The 18,217-nt window shown below is 48.8% G+C and overlaps 5 protein-coding genes across 5 annotated transcripts; 2 read left to right on the forward strand and 3 right to left on the reverse strand.

Moving 5' to 3' along the window:
- Positions 1-424: 424 nt before the first annotated feature.
- Positions 425-6,486, reverse strand: PG994_002989 (uncharacterized protein; the record flags this gene model as incomplete). The annotated part of the gene is made up of 6 exons (XM_066854398.1): positions 425-786; positions 866-1,353; positions 1,415-2,835; positions 2,927-3,070; positions 5,047-5,506; positions 5,600-6,486. The coding sequence occupies 6 exons, from the start codon at positions 6,484-6,486 to the stop codon at positions 425-427; spliced, it is 3,762 nt and encodes a 1,253-aa protein (XP_066720253.1).
- A 2,745-nt stretch (positions 6,487-9,231) lies between these two features.
- Positions 9,232-11,167, reverse strand: PG994_002990 (uncharacterized protein; the record flags this gene model as incomplete). Its single annotated transcript, XM_066854399.1, has 3 exons — positions 9,232-9,389; positions 9,517-10,018; positions 10,097-11,167. 3 exons carry the CDS (start codon positions 11,165-11,167, stop codon positions 9,232-9,234), a joined length of 1,731 nt encoding a protein of 576 aa, XP_066720254.1.
- Positions 11,168-11,549: 382 nt separating this feature from the next.
- PG994_002991 (uncharacterized protein) lies at positions 11,550-13,318 on the forward strand (the record flags this gene model as incomplete). Its single annotated transcript, XM_066854400.1, is given in 5 exon segments — positions 11,550-12,161; positions 12,172-12,675; positions 12,730-12,840; positions 12,910-13,067; positions 13,096-13,318. 5 exon segments carry the CDS (start codon positions 11,550-11,552, stop codon positions 13,316-13,318), a joined length of 1,608 nt encoding a protein of 535 aa, XP_066720255.1.
- A 530-nt stretch (positions 13,319-13,848) lies between these two features.
- Positions 13,849-15,528, reverse strand: PG994_002992 (uncharacterized protein; the record flags this gene model as incomplete). The annotated part of the gene is made up of 1 exon (XM_066854401.1): positions 13,849-15,528. The coding sequence occupies one exon, from the start codon at positions 15,526-15,528 to the stop codon at positions 13,849-13,851; it is 1,680 nt and encodes a 559-aa protein (XP_066720256.1).
- Positions 15,529-16,909: 1,381 nt separating this feature from the next.
- On the forward strand, positions 16,910-17,428 carry PG994_002993 (uncharacterized protein; the record flags this gene model as incomplete). The annotated part of the gene is made up of 1 exon (XM_066854402.1): positions 16,910-17,428. The coding sequence occupies one exon, from the start codon at positions 16,910-16,912 to the stop codon at positions 17,426-17,428; it is 519 nt and encodes a 172-aa protein (XP_066720257.1).
- Between the last annotated feature and the right edge of the window lie 789 nt (positions 17,429-18,217).

Genomic DNA, 18,217 nt, shown 5'->3' on the forward strand with positions numbered 1-18,217 from the left:
TTTCCTGATGGAGTCAGTCCCCAATCTGACCCGACCCTTCTATGCGAAGCATCAAAGTGGGCATTTGGCCGAGAACGATCATCGTTTTGTATGATTGTACTCTATCTCTTCCGAATTGAGCATTTGCCTCATGCAACATGTTGAATTCACCCAGGAAAGGGAATTTCCAAAAGTGACAGACAAAACAGTCGTTGAAGTATGGTGTCAGCGGGATTTGACCGCATTTGATCCAAACTGCCACAATTGTAATGTTGGGACTCTCAAGACTCTAGAGAAACACCTTGACGGGTGGGCAAAAGTCTATAAATATGTACCTACGTCATCTACTCTATTCAGCAACTAAAAACAGTTGAACCATCCATCTAATACCAACACGTAACTCCTCTCGTTTTCCATTACAGGAGTCCTCCATCCAGTGGAATCCTCATGATCCACTCACGTTCTGCAAGTTGGCAAGCTCGAAGTACGTCCCCTTCTTCTGGAACAGTTCATCGTGCGTGCCAGACTCAATGATTCGGCCCTGGTTGAAGACATAGATCGCATCTGCCTTCTTTACCGTACTGAGACGGTGTGCAACAGAGATCGTGGTACGTCCCTGCGCCGCAGCATCTAATGCAGCTTGCACAACCTTCTCGGATTCAGAATCCAGAGCTGAAGTGGCCTCGTCCAATAAGAGGATCTTCGGTCGACGGAGTAATGCTCGGGCAATTGCAACCCGCTGTTTCTGACCGCCCGAGAGCATACACACCTTTGCTGCCAACAAGGGTGTCCAGGCCACTTGGTAGACTGGCGATGAAGTCGTAGATATTTGCGTCTTTACAGCATCGCACAATCTCCCCTTCTGGAATGTTGTCTGTATCGCTACCAAGCATAATGTTTTCGCGGATGGTGCCTTGGTAAAGAGTTGGCTCCTGGCTGACAAGAGCCAAATGGGAGCGGTATTCGTTCACGTTCAAGGACGAGATTTCCGTACCGTCGATTAGAATTGCGCCTGCAAGTGGATCGTAGAACCTTTCCAGCAAGGCAATCGTTGTCGACTTACCACATCCACTGGCCCCAACCAAGGCGATATACTGTCCTGGTTTGATTTGCAGGTTGAGCCCTCGAAGAACTGGTTGATCCGGCCTTGTTGGATATCTGAAATGCACATCCCTGAATTCGATATGGCCCTCTATAGTACGGACCTTTCGGCCATCCTGGCTCCAGGTATCGATTTCGGGCTTCCTGTCGAAAAGAGCTTTAAGTGTAGCAGCAGCATGTCTAGCCTTCGCCAGGTCCGGTGCATGGGCGAAAACAGTTCCCGCCGACTCTGCCCCGAAGATTATTGTCGCAAAGCACAGAAAGAATTGGAACCTATTGTGAGTCAGCCGGGGCAGATTTCGAGGTTTCTTATATAGTTATCTTGTTTACTCACATGCTGTACTCGTGGCTGGCAAACAAGCCACCTCCATACCAAAACCCGAGCGCCATGGCAAGAAATTGGCAAGACTTGGATGCAGCGTAAAGTAGAGATGTCTTGAGGATTGACACAACCAATTGGCGGCTTTGCCCGGTGAGTTGTTCATGGTAGTGATACCAGACTTTATCCTCGCGAGTCAACGACGCGACGGTTCGTATCGCCGAGGTCGCCTCACAAGCATAGCTTGCAGACTCTGTATGGGCCTTCTTCTTCTCCTTCTGGAACTTGACAAGCATTTCCAGATGGAATAATCCGCAAGCGAGAAGGAGGGGAACAGTGGAGATATACACCAGGCTCAGTTTCCAGCCTACGGCCAGACCAATGGCGAAGGACGCAACCAATGTTACGACGAGCAAGAGCAGTGTCATGAGAGTAGTCCCGGCCAGCCCAGCCAGATTGGTAGTCTCGGTAGAGAGAATTGACGTAAGTGAGCCCGAAGAGTGATTATCGAAGTAGGCAATATCCTGCCGTAGAATATATCTGAATGCCTGGTCGCGAACCCGGTGGGTGAGACGCTCTGCGCAATACGCAAGCGCAATACCCTGAGCGATGAATGCAAATAGCGTCACGAAAGCCAGCATCAGATACATCAGAGACCAAAAGTTGACTTGGCGTCGTATCTCATCATGCTCTGAAAGAGGAAGCGAAAGGGCTGTGATGGACTTCGCGAGAAAGACAGCCTGTGTTGGGTTGCCTCCACCGGTGACAATGGAGAGCAAAAGTCCAAAGGCCATGACCTTCCATTCCTTCTTGTTCAAGCCGGCAATGAACCTCGTCAACGTGTACAAGGTATAGTTATCACCGCTGTCTTCCTGTCGCTTCTCATTTGTCATTCTCGAAGCGGCCAGATTTGTATGTACCTCTTTAGGCTGGATATCAAGGAATTGTTCCCCAGATCCTTCTTTGCCTGAGTAATTGCCCTTTTCCCCAAAATTGGAACCCGGGACGTTCTCCTCGGTCGACAGCATGGGATCATCGTCTTGGTCCTGAGACACTTGCTCCTTTGCGATTCGCTGCGTCTCAACCATGTTGTAGTAAGCCCCTTTCTTCTCGAACAGCTTATCCTGGTTACCCTGCTCAATTATACGCCCTTCAGACATGACTACGATATTGTCGGCATTCTTCACGGTAGAAAGTCGGTGAGCGACAACCACAGTGGTTCGTCCGCGAGACGCTTTGTCGAGTGCATTTTGAACCACTTCCTCACTCTTCGTGTCCAGTGCGGAAGTCGCTTCATCGAGGAGCAAGATTTTGGGATCGCTAACAACAGCCCTTGCCATGGCAAGACGTTGCTTTTGACCTCCAGAGAGGAGAAACCCGCGTTCCCCAATGTTCGTTTCGTAGCCTTCAGGAAGGGCAGTGATAAAGTTGTGGGCCTAAAAGAGCGAAGTTAAATCATTATGATACCAGGAGAGTTTACAAAGGTGTGTATCTGTAGAAATATTGCATCCCACCAACGGCACTTACGTTCGCCATATTGGCAGCATGTTCTACCAGGTCACGAATGGCCTCTTCAGAGCCCTGTTCGTGTGTTGTACCAATAAGACCGTGTTTGATGTTGTTGTATATGGAAGTGGCGAAAAGGACAGGCTCCCGGCTCACAGGGATAAGCTAAAGCACCCCCTCACGGGCCACCCCCTCACGGGCCACTTTACTGAGCTACCGTTACCCCTGTAATCAAAGCCATTTCTACGGCTAGAATTGACGTAAATACATTATTTTTCGTTATTTTTAATAATAATATAGTCCTCCACCTCTGTGCCATCATCTTTTATAGCGTTGCGAAGCCTTTTTAGTATTTCGATATTATTAGCTTCGTCCTCGTATATAACCCTATTTTTTAACTTTCGCTTAGCCCGGCGTATATTAATTATACGAATAAATTATTATCTTAGTACGATTTTTACTTTTTAACGTATTCTCGTAGTTTTTTTATCGAGTTTCGTTTAAAAATAATTAACTTAAGTTTCGAAATACGCGATTTTATTAATGTTTTAATTTAAAGCTTTATTAGCTTTTTTAATAAAGAGCTGTTAAGAAAGTATTTTAAAAATAAGGTTTATAGTAATTAATTTTTAATTATTATTCCGTAATTTTTAATTATTAAAGGGTATTTTAATAAGTGTTAAAACTAATTCGGCGAGGAAATTAAGTATTAATTCTTTTTTAATTATTTTTAATAGTTTTAAACGTACCCGAGTAACTTTTATATTTTTTAAAATAACGTATTTTAACGATAACGGCTTCGAATAATTCCGTAAATAAATTTTAGCCGTTTTTTAAACGTTATTAATTATAAAAAGAGTTAATACATTAATTTTAACCTAGCGGTATATTTTTAATATATTTATTCTCGTAGGTTTTAATTTAAAGACCGTATTTAAATACTTTTTTAATATAATTCTTAACTTTTTCTTTAATAAATTAAAGACTTTTATATTTAAAACTTATATTATATAATTATAATATAACTTATAAAAAATTAATCATATTTTATATAAAAAATAAAGCTATAAAAAGTTATTATTCGTATACGATTTATAATTATTATAAATTAAGACAACTTATTTATTATTATAGCGAGACCGTATATAAGGGATAAAAATGTTTTAAATTTAATCTAAGGATATAATATTACTGGTCCACCCTTTAAGCGACGCTCTAAACCGTTAGTTATCCTAAAGATAGCCGTCTTAGTCTAGAAACTACTAGCTTTAGACGTCGGCCCCTTTAAAAATAACTAGCGGCGGGAGGGGTACCTTATTATAGCTTATATACTCTAGGGTAGTAATCTATTCCCTTTTTTTAATATTTTCTTTAAAAGCTATATAATTAATAGTTTCGGTAATTACTTAATAGTTACCGCTAACGCTTTAATTAATACTTATTTCGTTAATATTATAAAAGCGTTTAAAAGAGATATTAATTAATTTTAAAGTATTAATTTTATTAAAAAAGATATTAATATTTATTACTATAGTTGTATTAACTCGGCTATAATTAATTATTTTCGATTTTACGGTTTTAATAGACTTATTTTTAGTTAAAAAACGAGTATATTATCGTTATTTTAAAATATAAGAAGCTTTAAAAGCGTTTAATATTTATTAAGCTATAAATTTAAACTTAATTAATATTAATATAAATCTTAACTTAGCTTAATTAATAGCTTAATATATTAACTCGTTTTTTAAAAATAATAATAAAACTTATTAATCTTTATTAAACTTATTTCTAATAAGTATACTAATAAAACGACGTTAAATATATAATCGAGGGGTTAATTATTTATTAGCGAATTCGTAAATAACTACTTTAAGCTTTACGTTATACACGATAGCTTATACACGCTTTTAAATATTAAATAAAGATATTATTATAAAGAATAAAAATAGGCGAAAAGAATAAGGGTAATAATAACTCTAAAAAATAAAAAGTAATGATTAAATTAAAGAGTTTTCTAGTTAGGATACACGGTGAAAAGACGCGTTCGTGAGGTAAAACGCGGTGGCCCGTAACGGGGTAGCCCGTGAGGGGGTGCTTTAGCTTATCTGTTGTCGTAACCAGGATAAATTCAGATCTTTGACATCGTGATTATCGAAGTAAACGCTTCCGCCGACTGGACCGTAGAAACGTTCAATCAGACCGACAATGGTGCTCTTTCCGGAGCCCGAAGCCCCGACAAGCGCAGTAGACTTTCCAGCGGGTAACAGAAGGTTGACATCCTCCATCACCACGACCTTGGGTCGGGAGGGATATATGTGTCTGATGTTCTTGAGCTCCACATTGCCTTGAACTGTGTCCAGTTTCGTGCCCTCGGGTGTTGCAGGGTCGAGGGGAGAGATACGGTCAATTACTGCGTAGATCTTGTTCGCGGCAGCGACAGCGGAAGTGACGGCTTCAATGTTTGGTGCAATGTTCCCTAGAGCAAAAGCACCCATCATAATGGCCATCTGAATGGTAAGGATCTGCGACACGCCGACCGACCCATCCACGAGAAAGCGAGATCCCATCCAAAAAGCGAGCCCAAAGTTGAGATAGTTGAAACTAGCAGACGAGGTCAGAAACGAAACTTCGTTTGACGTTGGCTGAGGGGCTGGCTCGCAAAATGCACGACAATCCGCCGTGTGCTGTACTTACAGATACATGAACCCAATCATAGAACCTGTGGTAGACTTGAGTTTGAAACCCGCCTTCTCTGCCTTGATGAGATACGCATCGTATTTCCGTGCCAACTTTTCTTGGGTATGGAACGCGGTGGAATTTCGAATAGAGCTGATGACCTCTTCTGCGACAGTCCCGCCTTCGGCAAAATGCGCAATGTACGTTTTGGCAAGCTTGCCAATGAACGCGCCCAGCACACCCATGGTGAGGAGGATGGCTACCACGGTCGAAGACAGGATCAGGGTGAGCTTCCAATATCGAATGAAGCCGATGACGAACGCGCTCACAAAGGTGGAAATCGCTGTCAAGGTTATCCCAACCTTTTCGGAAATGCCTTCTTGAACCATATTGGTGTCTGCCGTGATGCGTGTGGTGATCTCGCCGGCGCCGAGTTGGTCGAAGAAAGCAATGTTCTGCCGGACAATAGCGGCCAAGAACTGCTCTCTGATCTTGGAGGAGATGTGTTCTCCTGCGTACAAAAAGCCGACGGTGGCTATATATGCCGTGAGGAATTCGCCAATGGCAAGGTAAACAAAGTACAGAGAGAACCTGGCGAGCTCGTCCTTGAAGTCACTCGAAGACATGGTGCCTAGGGCCAGCCCCTGGAAGGAACCTGCCAGACCTCCAAACAGTACTGTCATGAGGGGCGTCAGTGCGCCAGCTATAATGGCTGAGAGGCTGGCAACGGTCAGGATGGTCTTGTCCTTCCTTGTGGCATATCGATAGAGAGTCAGGTAATTGACCTTTACGGCGGGTAGGTCAAGCTGTCTCTTCAGAACTCCTTTCTCGCGGTCGGGCAGATGCTTGAAGGGATCTTCACCCTCTGCGGGTGTCGATTCTTGGGATTGGCGAGTGGTCTCCATGGCTGCATTGGTCAAGCCACCTTATGCCGCCACGAATGAGTGCTTCAGGTGCTGGGGCTGTTGAAGATGTTTCCAAGAAGAAGGGGATGAATACTTACAAGAGTGGAAATGAGAAATGAGTAGGTAAGGTTGGCTTGATAGTGCAGAGACACGAGGTCTCAGAGATAGATAAGAAGCGATTGCTCTCAATTGATTTCTAGTCAAGACGAGTTTGTTGCACTTAGGGGCGTGCATACCCGAAGTTGTTTACGTGGGTGCCTGGGAGCTGATTGCAGATCGCTGTTGGTTGGGTGGTATTTTGGGGTGCCACAGGATCTGTAAATAACCTCTAGGTACCTACATATTAATAGATCGCGTTACGCACTTCTTGGCGCGTATGTATTGGATTTTTCCATTGAAAGTTGTTTCACTCTCTTACGAGATGGTCTTGAAGTAATGGATTACCTCATTCACATTGTCAGGGGAAAAGAGCATTGACGCTGATGAAGGACTACGGATTGAAGCAGCATCCATGGCATGGCCGAACGCCCACGACGACAGGCAATGTCTACATGTACCAAGCTATGTGGGCTATGTTCGAAACTTGCTTGTTGATAATCACTGCTCCAGCAGTACTGCGTAGAAAACGGAAGAGCAAAGATTTTTAGACCAAGTCGACAAAGCTCCTGGTTTGTGCGCATACATACATGCAGGTAGGTACATCTCAGCAGTACGGCATTAAAAAGGCAGAAAGGCTTCCCGAATCCCGTCTTGCCATATATTGTTATACTCGATTAGGACACGTGCATGACTCTAGCCATGCACCTTCTTCTCATCAATTTCGGACCTTTCTATAAAGAGAGTTCAAGAAATTGGCTGTGACGTAAGTACCCAAACTACGGCACAGCTCCCTCCATGTTGTACTCCCAGTGCTCTGGTGCCCTAAAGTCGGGTGCTTTCAATGAGCGGTTGCCACTCTTTCAAGAGGGTACGACATATCACAGCAGTAGTTCTTCTCCTCACTGTACGGTGTTTTATCGCCAATGTGTACCTCGTACTCAGTACTGTGCATTGTGACACTCAACACCACAACTTAAATCCAACAATCTACCTCGTTCTAATCATTGCAAACGCCCGGCACCTGCCTAGTGCATTCCACTGGATTCTTCTTTGAGAGTGTAGTGCCCAGACCGTCCCATTAATTCAATCAATCTCAAATCCTAGGTTAAGGTTAAAAGCATCCCATACAAGCTAACAGATACAGCCAATCAGATACGATTATTCCAGATATATCTCCACTGTACAAGCTGGACCTGCACCCCTAGAATATTGTGGGGGCGTACCTAGAGTACCACCCGCAACCCACTTCTGCCACCCCGCGCTTTTGACCAATTCAATCCTCACAACAAACATTCTGGCACTTGAATTCGACGAACGACTGGTAGCCTGTTCAGGTGCTATTGGGTTTTCCGGGGTTGTATTGGAATAGTAACAATGTATAAGATGATATTCAAGTTCGATTTGCTTTAGACGTGGCTGTGTCTAAGGCGTACCTGCTCAGCTACCACTGTACTGAGTGTGGTGCTAAAACGATACAGCCCCTGTGCTCGTTACCGGACCACCGCCCCCCTTTTCGGAGACCCCTATTGGAGATACACATTTTCCACCAGGTACTGTCCCTGCTTATCCTTGTGAGCTAGTAATTAGACTGGAGATACGCCGTATTCAAGGCCTCTCTACTCCACTGATGATAGCCAAGCCCACCGGATGATTCCCGAATCGAAGCTTGACTGACGACGGGTTTGGTTGCACAGCAGATAGTTTTACCAGAGCACCCCATATCCGGTTTCCACGCAGGATCAACAATCTCGTGGTACCAAAAACCAGCAAATAAGAGAGACCGTTCAAGCTATCCCCCTTTGTGGCTAGGAACAGCCCGCGCGGTGGATAGTCGAAGCTGGTTTGTTCAGGTTCCTTCACGCTAGGCTTGGGGGTGGATGTGGTGGCTGGATCGGCAGTGGCTATGACGCTGGAGTGGATGTAGCGAAGGGATATATTTGAGTCAAAGTGAGTGGCAGGCGCTTAATAGGGACATATATTAGCCTCGGCATGCGGAGAAGTGATAGGCTTGCCACTGGCGAGCCGTATTGAAAATCAGAGCCTGTTTGAGAAACCTGGTGCTGCAGGGCGTAAATAGGTGTTGCCTCCTATGATTTTTCAAGTATCCTTTGAGCTTACTTTCACCTAAACACGAAAGACTCACCTCGTACAGGGTACTTTGTGCGGCAGCACATCTTGTCCCCCCTTCATTTAAAGAATAATTTGCCAACCTGTTAGTTTACATCCTGACTTACTTATTAAGCAGACTGGAAGAAGAACATGTACTGCTTAAATTCGAGTGCAAAAGAAACCTGCACGCCTTTTGTTGTTATGGGGTCAAGCAGTACGATAAACAATAGGCTTTGACAATGACTCTCTCATATATTTTGGCAAAACTGAGAACTTTTGAATGTAAGGCTGGACGGAAGTATCATATCACGCTATAGAGTCCAAGCTACTGACCGGCGGTGAAATTCGAGTTGATGAAGAGAAAATCCCTTCGCACCCCGGACTGAAACTTGCTGCAGGGCTTATCTCGCGAATATCTTCAAGAAGTCCTGGGCAGCTTTCCATCACTTTGGCGTACGGGGAGCTAGAAGGGTGATCCTCCTCTCTGAAAGCAAACTGAAGCCTTTTCTCAATCAACAGGGTGAAAGAAGCCATTCATTACAAGGGAGTGAGCCTGACGTAGATCTGTCTCGGCATGCGGAAAAGCCGCTGCTGAGACTCCATACTATCCAGACCTTTGGGGACCTGCTCAAACTTGAAATTCAATACCAACAGAACCAGATTTACTCGGAACTCCATCAATGCGAGATTCCGGCCTATGAGCACCCGCAATCGTTATTAGTCAAAAGGGGGTTTGCCCACGAAACCTGACCGCCGCCGAAGATGGAGGAGGCGACAGAGTGAAAGTATCAGGAAGGAAGAGGAGGGAGCATCATTACGTACCGTAGCACATCCTAGGCCCGGCCGAGAAGGCGAGCCGCGGGAACTTGCGCGGATTGAAGGACCCATCGTCGTTCAACCATCGCTCGGGCTCGAAGTCGTCCATGCCGCGCGGGTCCCAGTACGACTCGAAGTTGTCCTTGGAGGCGCGCGAGGTGTCGGACTGGAGGCCCTCGGGGATGTCGAGCGGCTTTGTGCCGATGTAGGGGTTGAGGAAGACGGTAACGCCCTTGGGGATCGGGTACCCAAGCGACTGGGTGTCGGTCGCCGTCATCCGCACGAGCCGGGGCGACGTGTTGGCGGCGCGGATCGACTCCTCCATGAAGGCCTCCAGGTACGGGATCGAGGTGTAGAGGATGGACTTGGCCGACGGCTGCTCTCCGCCTTTGGATGCGCGCTCGGGGAAGGCGGCCTGGAGGACCTCTCGTAGCTTCTCCTGCTTGGAGGGGTTGGCCATGAGGAACTTGACGGACCATGAAAGCAACACCGCTTTGGTTTCGTGGCCCTATGACCCGTCATTACATCAGCTGTCTTTTCAAAATCTGGAGTCCCAATCTTCTAGCGGATGCGGTTTTCTTCTTACAGCAACTAAAATCATGAATAGTTCATCGTGAATCTCCTTCTGAATTAATTTGGAGAATTTATCTTCGAGAGGCTCCCCGCGGCCCAATCGGGCAAGAAGTTGGCGACGCACGCCGGTCACCACGGCCGAATCCTCTTCGAGCTCCTTGAGCTGCTCCGGGGAGAGCCGTGCCAGCCTGGCGCGGGTGTTTTCGATGTGGCCGTCGATGGTATTCTCCTTCCGGGCCAGCCTCTGCCGGTGTAGGGGCTGCTGGCGGAGGTACCAGAGGCTCCAAGGCGGGAAGAGCGACTTCAGGGACTTGGCGATGGTGCTGATGAAGAAGGAGACGTCCGAGCACATTTCAGGTTTCTGTACGATGGGCAGCTGAGCCACCGAGTCGAGAGAGGCGGGCTGAGCGACAGTCTTGTCCCGCGACGCCCGGACGACCTCGCGGCGTGCATCCTCAATGGCCGAGCCGGGCGTTCCGAAGACGATGTCGCAGATCAGCTCGAATGCGGCGACGTCGAAGTTGTCGAAGCCGGCGAACGGCCGGCCGCCGGCGACCGCGGCCTGCGCCCGGAACAGCTCGACGACACCCAGGGCGTAGTGGTACATCTTGGGCTCGGCGACGCGGCGCAGGAAGGGGATGCCCGTGACGCCCTCCCAGAACTTGCGCTGCTCCTTGAAGGCCGGGCCGGTCAGCTTGACCAGGCTGCAGTGGGGCAGCAGCGCGCGGTAGGCGTCCTGCGTCCGGGGCGCGCGGTCGAACTCATGCGTGCGGTGGCTCAGGATGTCCTTGACCTCGCGCACGTCGTCGATGATGACGGTGGGCTTGGAGGCGGGCGCGAGGAACAGCTGGATGACGGGGGAGTGGAGGAGCCGATTCTGCTGGAAAATGAACTTGTTGGGGTCCTGGGTCACTTTGAACGCCTCGAGCAGCCCCGTGGCGTCTCCCCAGAAGCTCCTCGCCGAGGTGGCATTGTAGGGGATTCCAGGAAGCGGGCGTGGATACACCCTCTTGACAGCATAAAGCAGCACAAAAGCCAACAAGCCCACTGCAGCCAAATGAAGCGGTTCGAGCGAGACAGTCATCTTCTCTTGCAGTAGCGTATAGGTAATCGAATAAGTGGAAGAGAGAACGCCGAAGGAATTGCACAATTGCAACTGCACTGCAGACTCGGATCATATTGGAGTTGGAGGCAGGATTGCTGACGACTTCTAGTCACGTTGGACAATTGGCGGATGTTTCCTAAAGGGGATATGACATGGAACGGGTGCAACCCGTCAACTCCCTCCTGAAGTCCCTATTGGGCCGTCAATAACAGGACACCTCCGCAGGAGTGTGTCAAACGAGGGACAGTGGACAAGACGCATCATAGTATCAGAAGTCGTATAGCAATAATTGCTAGACGATTTGTCGCAGCGCTTTTTCGTCTCCTTGCACGACACACTCGGAGTTGTATACAGCGTCAAGATGAACAAAGCCACGCTCGGCAGCTTCGAGCTCCCGTGCAGCTCCGCAGGGGGCGCCATCGCGCTCCTACTGGGAGCATATCTGCATTACTGGGTATTCAAGGTCGTCTACCGCCTCTACTTCCACCCGCTAGCCAAATTCCCCGGACCGAAACTCGCGGGCGCAACCTATCTGTACGAGGCCTACTACGACCTATACCCCCACAAGCTCCGCTACCTGTGGCAGATTGAGAAGCTGCACCAGCAATACGGCCCCATCCTGCGCATCAACCCGGCGCATCTGCACATCCACGACCCGGACTTCCTGGACGGCATCTACAGCAGCGGCAACCGCCACAAGCGCAACCGGGACGCCTGGTTCTACCGCTCCGAGCGGGACGGGCCCCTGGGCTGGTCGCTCTTCCAGACGGTCGAGCACGACGTGCACCGCCTACGCCGGGCGGCCCTGAGCCCCTTCTTCAGCAAGCGCAACATCCACGCGCTCGAGGGGCTCGTCCTCGGCAAGATCGACGAGCTGGTCGCGCGCCTCGCCGCCGCCCACCGGACCGGCGAGGTCGTTCCCCTGCTGCACGCCACGGGGGGCCCTCACCATGGACATCATCTCCGTCTACGCGTACGGCAAGGACGTCCGGAAGCTGCAGCAGGCCGACTGGGCCGGCAAGGAGCTCGAGGCCTACAGCAAGCTGAGCCAGCTGGGGCCGTTTGGGCGGCACTTTGCTTGGCTGTCCAAGATGGTGCTGGTGATGCTGCCCATGAGCATGGTGGAGAAGATCAGCCCGGCCGCCGCACTGATCCCCAGGAATCGGGCATTCTTCAAGGGATTGATCCAAGATGCTCTTAAGGGCGAAGGCTCGACAGGGAAAGAGAAAGCTCCGCACCGGACCATCTTTCAAGATATCGTCCAGAGCAATCTGCCCGCCAGCGAGAAGGCACCCGCTCGTCTCTCGGCAGAAGCGAATCTGCTACAGATTGCGGGCACGGAAACGACCGCTAGAACACTCGCTGTACTTATCTTCTACCTCGTTTATAGCCCAGGGGTCTTGGACCGCCTTCGGTCGGAGTTGAAACCGTATACAGAGCCCGGCTCGGTCATACATTTGGCTGACCTGGAAGCTCTACCGTACTTTGTGAGTCTACCTCACACGCCACTTACACCTGCTCGACACTGACGCTATGAACAGTCCGCCGTTGTAACCGAAGGCATCCGAATTTGCCACGTTGTATCCAGCCGTATGCCTAGGTACGCCCCTGATGAAGAAATCAAATATGGTGAATGGGTGATCCCTGCAGGCGTAAGTCTATACCACAAGAACTGAAAGACAATTCAATGCCAATAAGCTGATTCGTGCAAACCCATTTAGACGCCCGTCTCACAATCCCACTACTTGCACCATACCAACCCCCAAATCTTTCCGGATCCCCATGAATTTAAGCCGCAACGATGGCTCGACGATCCTGATCTGAAGATCAAGTATTTCATGGGTTTCGGGCGCGGGACCAGAATCTGCCTAGGGATAAAGTGAGTCCCTATCTTACGACCCCAATAGTTTTGAAGTTGTGCCCCTGGCTAAAAACTATGTCAGTCTTGTGTATGCTGAGCTCTTTCTGACGGTGGCCAGTGTCATGACCCGATTTGATATCGAGCTGTTCGAGACTATCAAGTCGAGGGACGTGGATGTCGTCCGGGACTGCATCATTGGGTTACCGAGTCCCGAAAGTCCCGGTATTCGAGTGAGGATAGTGAAAGACAAACTGGCTGCCGCTTCGTAGTGGGATGCAATCTGCCGGTCGAGGCAGTTCTGGATTATGACTGTCTTTGCAGAAGTTCTGGCGAGAAGATAGTCATCAGATCCACGAATTATCCAGTACTGTGATTACAAAACTTCCAATCCCTGCCGTACTACAAAGATGATCATTTTGATGTCAGATCGAAACCGGCCAGTAATCAAGACGGCTGCCTCTGCGCATGCGGCTGGCTCTGGGAAGTCAATCCGGAAAGTCCTGTCAATATTCCACTGGTGAATGGCCTTCGACAGGAAGAGGGAGACCATGAAGTTGCTACGATCGTCTGGCTTGATGCGGCAGAACCTTGTTGACCTGGCTCAAGTCATCTGGGACTACTTCAGAAGGCAGTTCTTTGACACGCCTGATGAGGCCTTCGGACGTACTCGCCCAAACTTAGTCCCGAGAGACATTACCGAATTTTTCGGAATTGGGACTGGAAATTTGGTCTATCTGGAAAGTTTGTTCCTTCTCACTAGGTACAATTCCGCCCACATACTTGTGAGCCTATTTCAATTTCAAGTAGTAGAAAATGCATAGCGATTGAACTCGTCATCATCTTGCAAAAACGCCCTTTCTTCTTCAGACAGAGTCATGACAAAATCGATGCCGCCGTGCTGCTTACGCGGAATCACGAAGCTCGTCCGGTACCGGCGGTTACACATACCCATCATGGGCCGAAACGCCTCCGGCCGTCCGCCGTTGGTGAACAGGGGCTCCCCGAAGCAGGTACCGTTGAACGGCAGCGTCATCGGCGAGAGGATGCCGACAGAGGGCGACTCCGTCGGCAGGCACGAGGCCCGTATCTGCACGCGGCTGGGGTCGTAGGCGGCGACGGACCGCAGGCGGCCGTAGGCTTCCAGCAGCGCCGCCGCTTGCGTCTGCCTCGTAATTTCGGTGCGGATCGTCTTGGCCACCCACGCCACCGTCGTCTCCGGGGAGATTAGGGTGCGCAGCGGCAGCGTGAAGATGTGCTCGAAGTTGAGGTTGCCGAGGTACTGGGCCGACAAGAGATGTGCGAGGTCCCGCCGTGCGTCAAAGGGCACGGCCAGCGTCGCTGTGGTTTCGGGCAAGTCCGCCGCTACTTCCGGCTTCTGTGCTCCCCTTACCGCTGTCCGGGCTCGGAGGACGCTCCTCCAGATGAAAGCACAGATGACGTCGTTTCCGGACACGTCGGTACCGTTGTGGACAGAGACGAGCTCTTGGCGGAGTTTCGCATACATCGGCTGTGGCATGTAAAACATGCTGGGCTCCATGCCCGACCCCTGGAAATCATCATTATGATGACTCGTAGCAAGCGTCGCACCCGCTTCAGCGCCGCCATCAAGCTGAAGATTTTCATCTTTGCTTGTGAATTCCTGGAATTCATCCATCCCGACAAGGTGCAGCGAATCGGTGGCCTGGTTGATATTGGGGGGTTCCGGCGTCTTGGACGAATTCATCGCTTCTGCTAGGACCCTGTCCAAGGCTTCTCGATCGACGCCGACGGCGGGAGAGAACAAGGGCTTTTGATGACCGGTGGTTGTCATAGCCACGCGATCATGCAAGATGCTGCTACAGTGATCCGCCCATAGCCTTGTCACGTTGAGCATGGCCGTCCCATCCGAAGCCGGCGGCGCGATGGACAGGACCAGGAGGCAACCCCCGGGGAGGAAATTGGCCTGCGCTGCCAGCACTTCCACCCCTGACCCGAAATCGGGTTGGAACGGCGACGTCCAAAGCAAGGCCTCGTCTTCGAAGCGGTCCAAGGGAAAACCGGCCTCGCGTAGCTCATTGTATGACGTAGTGGAGGGTAGCTCCTTGAACCGTAGTGGGATTGCATCATCATAATCAGACGAAGAAAAAGAACTCGGAGAATGGTTCGAGGGGCCCCCTCCGCCCTCCTGATCTGGCGGTGCCTTGTAGCGGATCTCTAGCTGGCCTGGTCGCCAGCCTGGCGCGTCGCGTGACTGAAAATGCACCCGGCCGTTGAGCCACGGCGCCTGGTGGATTGTCCGGCACAGACCTTCTCGAAGGCACACAAATGCATCTTTGGGGTCTATGTGCTGCTTCAAACCAAGATATATGATGCTTTGGGGGATGTTGCAGGGCGCGATGTGGTCCAAAGGGCCCAGCGAGATGTACCGTGTTTCTGGTTCCAAAGCCATGGCCCCGTACATGTCCAAGAACTTGAAGCCGTTGAAGACATTGACGACCATTAACCGGTTTTTATAATTTTCTGCTTATTAGCTTCAACTTACATCCATGGCCATATTGGTCAACAGACTCCTTATTTGGGCTTCAAGGCCCGGTCGGATATTTCCGTATTTAGCAGAACAACCAAACGGGTGGGGGCGATCTTTTCGTACGACATAGAGATCCGGGCGGAATCGAGGCAGAATCTGGGGTTGTCCTTGGCAAAGTCTTGGCAGGGAGAGGGCTGAGTCAGCAGCCTGAGCACTTTGGGGGATGCAGGTGATCTGCCGGGATCTGCGGGTCCTGTCGTCTGTCATCTGGAGTGCCTCGAATCAAGCAACCTCTTCAGGTTCCTAAATCACGAATGTAGCCCTGTTGCAGAGATGAAGGTGCACAAGATCTTCTTCCACAACGTTTGTGCCGTGGTGGTGTTGTTGTTTGAGGTCAACGCCGCCATGTTTGATCGACTGGGGAAATGCATGGGCAGAATTTCAGTAGCGAAGGCCTTCTTTGATAAAGGCGAAGATCGATATGGCGAGTTTGCCATTCTTTCTTCGAATACAGAAGATGCGTGTCAGAATTTTTGCGGTAAAGATAATTATCGAAGGGATCAACATGTCTCTGAGTACAACATTTCAAGAGGTACAATTCCATATTGGTGTAGTGGGACGACGACATCACGTATAGGCGAGGGCTGAAAATCATAGGTAAGTACGATGGGGTTAGGTTTACGGTATTTCATAAGGATATCATTCTCGGTTAACTGCAGAAAAGTTTCCATGGATCTAGAGAGAACAGAAATTACATAGTAGCTTTCTTCAAGACTCCAATCATATTCGTCGCCTCTGCTAATATAGGTATAACAAAGGTATCTACAAGAAAGCACATAATGATCGCAGCTACTTAATCACGCCCTAATGGGAAATAGGCCGGACAAAGAAATGATTATTGTTATGGGATGAACCCCTGTCAATAAGACTCAGGGGCCCGTGGCCCCTTTGCGACCCACTGATCAGCATTTCCAGCTTCCTATAGAACCTACTGGAAATGCCGAGCATATACGCACCAGAACAGAAGCACGTATATAGATAGGTAACATTCGTACGGTAGTTAGGAAGAATCTTTCTCTCCTTAGAGAATTCTTCTTGTAGCTAGAGACAATAGACGTTAGAGTGTACCACTCAGTCTGGACCCTTACAATTATGACTAAACTCCATTCTCGTTACCAGATATAATAAGGTTGTTAGGTTAGGGGGTACAACCTCACCCAGTGTATATATATATAATGTCAGCCGTCGGTATAGACATTTTCTCTCCAAAGCCAACCGCATCGCTGAAAGTCAATTAATCCTTCGCCATACGCAACACACAAACCTGAGTAGATCCGTTACCATCAGCAGCAGCATGCCTGGACTACTCACCATACCAGACGAGCTTCTGCTCTTGATCCAAGGTAACCTCGTGACTCGGAAAGACCGCTTCGCCTTCGGTGTCACATGCAAGTACCTCTACGGCAAGGTGGGCGGTACGTTCCTCTACGAGCAGGACGTCGCCGAAGAGCGTGACTTCGACGAAGCACGGCTCCGGCTGGAGCGGTTCTCCGCCGAACAGCCCGGTTTTGACGAAGTGCAGAGCCTCCATCTGGAGCAGTTCCCCGAGGCGATCATCGCTAGGCTGGCCAGGGCCGAAGCGATGGCCGCCGTCCCTGCCACCGTTCACAGCGAGGAGGAAAAGGCGGCCATTGGGGAGAAGACGAAGGAGACCGCTAGGTTCCTGGAGAACTGCGTTGGAAGATGGGGCCCCAGAATGCTCCTTTTCACGAAGTACAGACTACAAGTGGAAATACAACTGACATGGCGACAACATAACACCAATCTAGTCGAAACACTCCATCCGGACCATCCGCTCCCCGACTCTCAGTGAAGGGGACTACACACTCTGATTTACAGAGCAAACGTTGGAGACCCACCTTCGGGCCCCCTGTCAACCAGTTCGCTCAAATCAACCCCTTTAATTTAACGCCGTCTTTCTAGCTCGTCCTTATTATAATAACTATACAGGAACTAGCCTCATTATTATTATTATCGCTCTCTTTATTGGGACTATTTTTAGCTTCACTAATAGCTAGTTGCGTGCGCTATATATCTTTAATCTTTACGAACTTTAAATTCGGGCTTAAATTAACCTTTTTTTATTTCTTTAGCCTTATAACCTCTAATTAAGCCTAGAGTGCCTTAACCTGCCTTTATAAAATAGTAACCTATACTTTTTTTTTTATTAAATGCTTTCCGGACTTTTTAGAATAGTTGGTATTACTATTATAACCCGACTTAACTATACGGTTAAATACCCCACTTACCGGTACAAAAATACGATAACCTAGTCCGGCTACGATATTATAACTAGTAATTATACCGCTAGCTACACTAATATAAACGTAATCGTACTTTAATAACGTGCGACAAGATAAGCGGCCTTAGCCCCCGCGGCGATAAAACGAATATAAGCGGACATAATAATAAAGCCCCGGAGCGATAGAAGGCACGACGCTCGAAATAAGCTAACTAAGGTTAGATCACTATAATCTAAAGGACGGATTACCGTAAGCTAATAACGAGATCATTATAAGCTATAAATAATCTAACGGATTAATAAAAAAAGAAATTAAATATATAACGACGAATATTCCCTATATATTTTATATAAATACTT

The sequence above is a fragment of the Apiospora phragmitis genome (assembly GCF_038363925.1).
Source record: "Apiospora phragmitis strain CBS 135458 chromosome Unknown utg000003l:1.0-2676785.0:1.0-2680665.0, whole genome shotgun sequence".
Taxonomy (NCBI): domain Eukaryota; kingdom Fungi; phylum Ascomycota; class Sordariomycetes; order Amphisphaeriales; family Apiosporaceae; genus Apiospora; species Apiospora phragmitis.